The 9,674-nt window shown below is 39.6% G+C and overlaps 3 protein-coding genes across 3 annotated transcripts; 1 reads left to right on the top strand and 2 right to left on the bottom strand.

Annotated features, from left to right (window-relative positions):
* Window positions 1-620: 620 nt before the first annotated feature.
* On the bottom strand, window positions 621-3,881 carry LOC108776097 (uncharacterized). The gene has a single exon (XM_018542608.1). It carries the CDS (start codon window positions 3,879-3,881, stop codon window positions 621-623), a length of 3,261 nt encoding a protein of 1,086 aa, XP_018398110.1.
* Window positions 3,882-3,929: 48 nt separating this feature from the next.
* On the bottom strand, window positions 3,930-5,786 carry LOC108776086 (uncharacterized). Its single transcript, XM_018542597.1, has one exon. The coding sequence runs from the start codon at window positions 5,784-5,786 to the stop codon at window positions 3,930-3,932; it is 1,857 nt and encodes a 618-aa protein (XP_018398099.1).
* Window positions 5,787-8,301: 2,515 nt separating this feature from the next.
* On the top strand, window positions 8,302-9,392 carry LOC108776105 (galactokinase). Its single transcript, XM_018542620.1, has 3 exons — window positions 8,302-8,595; window positions 8,793-9,114; window positions 9,206-9,392. The coding sequence occupies exons 1-3, from the start codon at window positions 8,352-8,354 to the stop codon at window positions 9,267-9,269; spliced, it is 630 nt and encodes a 209-aa protein (XP_018398122.1). The 5' UTR covers window positions 8,302-8,351; the 3' UTR covers window positions 9,270-9,392.
* Window positions 9,393-9,674: the final 282 nt, after the last annotated feature.

Below are 9,674 nucleotides of genomic sequence, written 5' to 3'. Positions count from 1 at the left end.
ATAACTTGCTCGTTATTCTGTGTTTTTACGGGCGTTCCACGTAACACACAGACGAGGTGATCGCACCTCTATCTCAATTAATTTCCTTGGTCACGAATATATCGGTTTCTCCCTGGATTAGGTAGACGTAAGAATGTAAAAGATCTGTTCTTGTTTAATTAAATAGTTATAAGTCAACTCGTTTATTTTTATTATATATATATAAGAGCAATATTGTGTGCTGCTGTCGAGCAAACAGATAGAACCGAAGTGCCGACGACTCGCTAACGGATCTCTCGGGAATTTATCGTAATGTTCGGAGAAGTCCGAGAAATCCCGAATTATACCCGAAGATTGCAATATAAGAACTCGCCGACACGAATGACAGATCGACAATAAGCACGAAACACCGCCGGCCTTGAAGAACCATGTTATTCAAATTATACAATATAGATAATTGCAGTGTCAATAATAAATATGAACAACTAGATAATACATTCAAATATTGCGAGAATAGTTCGCGTATGTCATAGATTACAATGTGCAATAAACAATGTCAAGTATTATTCGTTGATTCGCGTCAACTGTCAATAGATTAATACATGGATTTTTTTTGAAAGAAGAAGAAAAACAATTATAATTCAATTCATATCAATCTGTAAAATGGAAATTCTTGTCAGTGGTCTAGTTAATGACCCATTCGTTGTAGTAATAGTTGCAGAACGAGCAACTCCATCCGGTCCTGGATGAACCTCCCTGACGCGGCCGCGCACCCAGCTGAGTGGAGTAGTACCAGGCTGTTTAATTAACACCAGCTGTCCGGTTTTCAGCTGCTCGCCCTTATTCGCTGGCCATTTGTTCCGCTGTTGCAGTTGATTTAAATATTCGAGGCTCCAGCGGCTCCAAAAATGTTGTCGGAGTTGCTCCACTCTTTGCCAGCGAACGAGTCGGTTCTCGTTGACGTCCCTCAGGTCACGGCAAGGGAAACCACCCAGCACCCCGCCGACCAAAAAATGCCCCGGAGTAAGATAACTCAAATCGTTAGGATCTGAACTTAATGCTATTAATGGACGTGAGTTTAATATTGCCTCTATTTCACACAACACCGTTTGCAACTCTTCAAAAGTGAGATGAGCCTCACCAACAATTCTCCGTAGGTGATGCTTAGTCGACTTGACCGCGGACTCCCACAGCCCACCAAAATGTGGAGCATTAGGTGGAATAAAATGCCAGGTTATGCCTAAGTCATTACAATGCTTAATTACCCTCTCCTGCGTGTCTGCTAAATTTAAAAATTTATGCAGTTCCGATAATTGTCGCGCAGCACCAACAAATGTTGTACCATTATCCGAATAAATAGAATTTGGTGCTCCGCGACGTGAAATAAACCGTTTCAGTGATGCCAGAAATGAGTCAGAAGTAAGATCACTGACCAGCTCAATGTGGATAGCTTTAGTAGCCAGACACACAAATAAGCAAGCATAAGCCTTACTATTTCGAGCATTTCTTCTTTTGCCCTCACGTATAATGAACGGTCCCGCATAGTCTACGCCACTATTTGAAAACGTTCGCGATGGCGTTACTCTGGGAGGTGGTAATACTCCCATTTTAGCTTCTGAGACAACTGGTTTGCACTTGAAACAAGTGATACAATTTCGTATAATCTTTCGTGTGATGGAACGTACTGACAAAGGCCAAAATCTCCGCCTCACGGCGGCGATAGTACCCTGTAAGCCCGCGTGCAAACCACGAACGTGCTCCTGCTGTATAATAAGTTGCGTAAGACGATGATTTTTTGGCAACAAAATTTGATGGCAAGCGTCATATGTTAATTGTGAATTTTTTAATCGACCTCCAACGCGGAGTAACCCCTGATCATCTAAAAAAGGTGACAGTGACACCAACGGTGAGGAACCAAGTGGCGCGCCCTTAATTAAAAGGGTGATCTCGTTGCAAAAAACGCAACCCTGCACAATTCTACAGAGTGCATTCAATGCAGCTGATGTCTCGTGATGCGAGACCACAAGGCCCGCTCCAGCACATACCCGTGAACGCGACTTGAAACAGCGCAAACAATAAGCAACTATTCGGCATATTTTATTTAAATTTGAAAATCTATCAATTAAATTCAACAATGTACCATCAATAACTACGGGGGCAGAAATTAATTTCTGTAATTCGGATCGTTTTAGCTTAGGTACATCGCATTCCTCAATCGACAAATCACAACTCGGCCACGAATCTGAATCAAGCATCAAAAATTCAGGACCGCGCCACCACAAGGATGAATTCAATAAATCACGTGGCTGCACGCCGCGCGACAATAAGTCCGCAGGATTCGCCGATGAGGGAACATGGCGCCAATTTGAACGTTGCGTCAACCCCTGAATTTCGCCAATTCGATTGGCGACAAAAACTCCCCATTTACGCGATATTGATGATATCCAATGCAATGTTACCATGGAATCTGACCACAAGAATATCTCAACCGATTGTAAGTCAACCGACGCTCTAACCTTGTTTAATAATTGCGACAATAATAACGCGGCGCACAATTCCAGGCGCGGCAAAGACACCGCTTTGAGCGGAGCGACTCTAGTCCTTGAACATAACAAGTTAACAGAAAAACCGGATTGAGAATCTCGACTGCGAATGTAAATACATGCGCCATAGGCCCGTTGACTGGCGTCGCAAAATCCGTGCAACTGCACGGCGCCATCATCAAGGGAACCGACGCATCGAGGAATGCTGAGATTATTCAGTTCAACAAATTGACTTCTAAATACGGACCATTTAGAATAAATGCTCAAGGGAACCGACTCATCCCAGTGAATGCCGAGCTGCCACATTTCTTGCATCAATAATTTAGGAATGACGATAGCAGGTCCGAGAAATCCAATCGGATCAAACAGTTGCGCAATCTCCGAGAGAATCGAGCGCTTTGTGATTTGACGCACCGGCGATGACTGCGGCTCGATCAAAAATCGAAATGTATCACTGGACGAATTCCAATTAATACCGAGAACACGTGAAACCGATTCTTTGTTAACATTTATTTTAGCAACATTCACGCCCGGCACGTTGTTTAAAATATCTGCATTATTTGATGACCATTTGTTGAGTTGCAATGATCCACGATTTAATATTTTAATTATTTGATCGCGAGCCTCTACCGCTGCCTCGACAGTATCGGCGCCAGTCAATATATCGTCAACATAGAAATCGCGAATTATGCGCTGCGCGCCTGCGGGAAACTGCTCGTGATATAATTCAGCTAAGTATTTAAGAGATCTCGTGGCCAGATAAGAGGCCGCCGACGTACCATAAGTAATCGTTGCTAACTCATATGTTTGAATTTCGGAATTTTCATTGTCTCGCCAAAGAATGCGTTGAAGACATGTTTGTGCGGGATCAATTAATATTTGACGATACATTTTCGTTATATCTGCAGTAAATGCAAATTTGAAAAATCTAAATCGCAATATAATTGACATTATGTCTTGTTGTACTGTGGGACCAATCATCAATACATCATTTAACGAGACTCCGGTTGTACCCTTGCAAGATCCGTCAAATACGACTCGCAACTTTGTTGTTTCACTAGACGGTTTTAATACGCTGTGATGCGGCAAATAATACGCGATCGAATCGCCTCCGGCTTGATCCCCAATATTTACCAACTTCATATGCCCGAGTGATAAATATTCGCGCATGAACTCCGAATATTGACAGCGCAGCGCAGAATCTCGACTTAATCTTCTCTTTAAACTGTGAAACCGACGCAGAGCTATACCGTGCGACTCACCGAGAGTCCGCAATTTATTCTCCTTGATAGGAAGTCTTACAATAATACGACCTTGATTATTTCGAGAGACATTTTCAATAAAATGTTTCTCGCACATTTGTTCCTGAAGGGAATACGAATTGTCGCTATCCGAAACCCGATCCAGCTACCAAAACTGAGTCAAGCTGTCGTGCAGCTCGACATTCGTAATCGAAGTATAAAACCCCTTTATCGATTGATTATTTATGAGATTATGTTTATAATTATTTAATCGACCCGCCATGATCCATCCGAGGTGTGTTTTCTGAAGAGTTGGATGACTTCGACACGCCTTTATTTGACCGACACAAATCAATTGCCAAAACAATTCCGCTCCGATCAATAAATCGATGTCTGAACATCGATGGAAATCCGGATCAGCCAACCTTACATTGTGTGTTATATGTACCCGTGATTGATCAACGGGAATCGAAGGCAACGAATCGGTAATGTGATCGCTCAAAACACAATCGATAGATGAAGAAAATTTATTGAAACGCGAATACAATTCTACTCTTGCCGTCCGACTTGTATTACTGGTAGTGCCGTTAATTCCTGATATCATAACCGTGCTAGGGTACGATTTCAACCGTAATCGTTCAGCACATGATCGCGTCATGAAATTGGCCTGAGAACCGCTGTCAAGCAAAACATGGCAAGTTTGCTTATTCCCGTTCGAATCTTTAATAAACACGACAGCGGTTGAGAGCAACACCGAACCGTAATTTGTCGACATGGAGGAATGCGCCGTGACCGCTGTTGCCTCTGAAGACAACTGAGCCGACTCATTGTCTGTTTTGTTTTGTTCGGAATGATCGTCGTTATTCGATGCAAAATGAAGAAGCGAATTATGCTTACCGGAACAAATCTTACATACGCCAGAATGGCATTTATTAGCTGTATGCTTAGTCGAGCGCAAGCAATTTACGCACAATTTACGCTTACGAACCTCCGCGAAACGTTGAGGAACAGTAAGCTTCGCGAATTTTTGACAATGATATACAGGGTGATTACCACCGCAATACGTACATTGAGAATTCACAGTCGCGATGTGAGTTAAACGTTTATTCGCAGGCTGAAGCGCGCCACCGCTCCTACCTACCGATTCTAAAGTCTGGCATCGATGATTTAAAAATTTTACAAATTGTTCGAAGGTGGGTAAATCTGTCCCCGTTAATGAAGTTTGCCATTCGCGTATTGTAATAGTATCTAATTTAGACACCAATAAATGGATTAATATGGTGTCCCAATGATTTATGGGACACTGCAGCGCCTTTAAGGCATGAATGTGTTTGAGAGCACTATCCGCGATCCTACGCAACTCGATCGCGTTCTCCTTGCTCGTACTCGGCAACTCGAATAATGCGCGTACATGCAATTGCACAATCGTGCGTTTATTATCGTATCGCTGAGTCAGTAAGCCCCATGTCACTCGATAGTTCTCATTGGTCAACTCTAATGACCGAATAATATCCGCTGCATCGCCCGTAACGGACGTTTTCAAATATTGAAATTTTTGAGATTCGTTTAATGCGGAATTATTATGAATCATTGAATTGAACATATCATGAAATGGAAACCAATCTTCATATTTACCCGAAAATTTCGGAAGATTTAATTTAGGCAATCTTACGTGACTCATTTCCACGGAACTGCCTTCGGAATTCGGAGACACAATTGAAGGCAGCGGTATCCCGACGTTACGAGATTCGAAATTAGAAATAGTACGTCTTATAGTAGCGGTCAAGTCGAAAAACATATCCTCGAAGATGCCACGATCATCTCCCTCGTTTTCGTCTAATGTCTCTAATTCGCACTGTATCCTATTATATTCTGACCAGAATTCAGATAATTTTTCCTTTCGTTCTGTTAAATTAGCAATTACATCGGGTGTTATGTCAGAAATCGACTCAACGTAGCTTTTTATACGCGTGCAAGATGCCTTTATTACCGTGCGTCGTCTTTTCAAGTTCGTTTGGGACATCCTAATTTATAAACCGAAAACAATTGGTCGGTAAGATAGTGGAATGGAAACCCTTACCGATATCCGCAGATTCGCGTAGATGCTCTCGTCGAAGATGGTTGAGTAGGCCCTTATTGTTCCCCTCTTCGCTTACGTCCGTCCGCTGCTCCAACGTCCAGACAATCCGCAACCAGAAACGTCGATTATTGCAGAAGATCCGTCATCCGAATTGTCGCAGATAGACCCATCGAAAGTTGATGTGGTGCTGTCCGCCGGCTCCAAAGCCCGGAGTAATTGAATTTGTCGACGGATCCGGCTCGAAGGACCAAATTGTTCGTTATTCTGTGTTCTTACGGGCGTTCCACGTAACTCACAGACGAGGTGATCGCACCTCTATCTCAATTAATTTCCTTGGTCACGAATATATCGGTTTCTCCCTGGATTAGGTAGACGTAAGAATGTAAAAGATCTGTTCTTGTTTAATTAAATAGTTATATGTCAACTCGTTTATTTTTATTATATATATATAAGAGCAATATTGTGCGTTGTTGTCGAGCGAACAGATAGAACCGAAGTGCCGACGACTCGCTAACGGATCTCTCGGGAATTTATCGTAATGTTCGGAGAAGTCCGAGAGATCCCGAATTATACACGAAGATTGCAATATAAGAACTCGCCGACACGAACGACAGATCGACAATAAGCACGAAACATAACTCGAAAAGTACTTTAATGGGAAAATATTTTATTATATATTTTATTATATAGTCACACAAAAATAAACAAGATGCCAATATGAGCCGACGTGCACTTTTCTTACAATTTATTAAAAATAAATAAAACGTATAACAAATATGTTAGTTTTATATTATTTTGTACTGAGGAGGACTTTGACCAGAGGTCGAAATATACGTTTTATTTATTTTTAATAAATTGTAAGAAAAGTGCACACCAATAACCTGTGTCGGCTCACATTGGCATCTTGTTTATTTTTATGATTTATTCAACTGAACCTTTTGATTGTCTTATATTTTTTATTATAGTGTTTTGGAAAGGAATATTATAAGAATATGAAAAATATACGAATCCATTAAAAAAATTTACAGTGACATTGCTCTGACCTTTGTGATGCTATTAAAGATTAGATTTCACTGAATGGATCATTTAGAACCCCACAACTTTTGTCTGAAACGTTTTTTCCCTAAAATACTCTGTTTCCGAGATAAAAGGTATGTACTGGTGGTCTCAGACACCCTGTATATGTGTATGTGAAATATACATAGCTATACATATAGAATGTATATACAACTAAGAATAAGGGGACTTGGTTTACAATGTTTAAACTTAAACTCATTTATTTTTCCACACATTATATGCACTTCTTTCACATTAGCCTTACCTCTTTCTTAAATTTTTTCTTAACTATTCTCAATTTATATCTAATCCAGTCCATCTATATGTATAATATAATTCTCCATTTATATAATGATTCCATTTGACCCCAATCTCTCACCTATCTAAAGCTGTATAGTTTCTTAAAGAACTAACAAAACAATTGCTGATAACGTTATTTTAAGTTGAACACAATATAAGGACAGAGAGGCACATTAAAATTTATTAAAATAAAATATTTTTTTATTGACGCATCAATAGCCAAACTAACGGATAATTATCCGTGATAATTAGCTATGTGCGTGCGTGCGTGCGTGCGAGAGAGAGAGTTTATTATTCCAACGATTGTAAATAGTAATAAATTTGATTAGCTGCTTTGTGAAAATTTTTTGAAGGTAACGAAATTTTGGAAAAAATTATTTATGTCCTGAAAAATTTATTTATTCGTCCTTTCATTTATCTATGTAGTCACAACTATATAAATAAATAGTTACTTGTACATATTTTATACAATTTTTAATTATCCCAAACAAAAAATAGAAAAAATTTTTTGTTATTATCCTAAATAATTGTTTACTTTCAAATACATTGTTAATATCCCTAATGAAGAGAAAGAAAATATGTTAATTAATATAGAATATGTATATTATGTACACGCACCGGCAGAAATGCTGTCCCTCGGCGTTCGGCGCGCGGCGCTACACACTCGTACCGAGCGCACACGTACGTGTTACTGGGAGCGCGGAGGAGGCGTGGAGCGCGGAGGGAGAAAGTAGTGGGGCGCGCTCCGATATTCTATCCTTAGCGCAAGGCGCACGATCGAGAGAGAAAGCGTAATTGGACGTGGATGCCTGCTCGCGGTGTCCTTTCGCTGTCTCACACATTTGTTACTAGTACGAGTGAGATACTCCGGTGTCTTTCGCTTGTCAATATTCATAATAATACTTTTATTACACACAAAATATTGTAATTATGCATAAAAATTTTTAATATTGTAAATCCACGCCTCCTCCGCGCTCCCAGTAACACGTTACGTGTGCTCTCGGTACGAGTGTGTAGCGCCGCGCGTCGAACGCCGAGGGACAGCATTTCTGCCGGTGCGTGTACATATATGTATGTATTTACGTATTATATACATAGGCTTTAGCGTGTCAAAAAGTGGAGCATGATTTTGCTGGAGTGCCATGCGGTATAATGGACCAGTTTATCTCAACTATGGGGAAGGAAGGCTGTGCTCTTTTGCTTGACTGTCGCAATCTTATTATTAAACAAATACCTATGTTGCACCTAGATAATTACGTTTTTCTTATAACGAATTCAAACATACCGCACAAATTAAGTTCGAGCGCCTATTGCGAGCGTAGAAATTGTTGTTACGAAGCCGCAAAAATTTTAGGCAAGAAGAGTTTGAGAGATGCAAATATGAATGATATTTTAGGTAACAATAGAGGATTTTAAATACTACTTATATATGTGTATTCTTTAATTTTATGATATTCTTGACTTTATTCTTTTATTTTAAGCAAATAATTACATTTTTTATGTCAAATTTAATATATTTTAAGGACGATAATAAATTAATATTGTTGTTATTTCTGGTTTCTGTATATATATAATAGACTAACATGTTTTCAGCGTTAATATCGCAAAATGCATCCGATTCCATTGTGAAAAGAGCTCGTCATGTGGTCACAGAAATTCAACGAACTCTGGACGCTGCGGTGGCACTTGAGAAAGGTGACTTTCAGCAATTTGGGCGATTAATGAATAAAAGTCACGATTCATTGCGTGATGATTACGAGGTCTCGTCCAAGGAACTTGATTCACTTGTCTCGGCAGCTAGAGAAGTAGACGGTGTGTTAGGAAGCCGCTTGACAGGCGCAGGCTTTGGTGGTTGCACCGTAACTTTGTTGAGAAAGGATGCGGTTGACAAAGCAATCCAGCATATAAAAACGAAGTTAATATTTCATTCGTCTGTATTAAATTAAGTTTTTGTATATATGCATACTATATCTATATAAATGCTGTTAAAACATTTTTATTTGTAGATATTTCGGCACGCTTACATTTTACATAGCGACTCCATCTGAAGGCGCTCAAGAAATCAACTAATATTGACATTAATTTCTTAAATATACATGGGCGTAGTTAGAATTTTGTTAGAAAGGAGAGGGGCTGAATATTTTGGAGAAAGACATCATCACATGTCAGAAATGAACAAATAAACAATATTCTACACCATTTTCTTTCTTACAATCTTTGTTCTCCTAATATTGTAAAACTGATTCTTGTAACTTACATTTAGAATATTATATCGTTTTGTATTCTCATAAAACTTTTCTATAACTTTTCAATCTTTTCATCACCAATTTCTTCTTTTTCAATATTAATTTCCTTTGAATACTGATTAAGGCTGAAGTCCCATGAGGCGTATTTACCGCGTATCTCGTAACCGCGTAATCAATCAAAAGTGATCAAAAGTGATTCGCTATTGTGATTTCGCGTTTTACTTATCAC

Source organism: Cyphomyrmex costatus, unplaced genomic scaffold, assembly GCF_001594065.2.
Source record: "Cyphomyrmex costatus isolate MS0001 unplaced genomic scaffold, Ccosl1.0 scaffold1100, whole genome shotgun sequence".
Classification (NCBI taxonomy): Eukaryota; Metazoa; Arthropoda; class Insecta; order Hymenoptera; family Formicidae; genus Cyphomyrmex; species Cyphomyrmex costatus.
The sequence above is the reverse complement of the archived record's forward strand: the minus strand, read 5'-3'. Positions and strand labels throughout refer to the sequence as shown.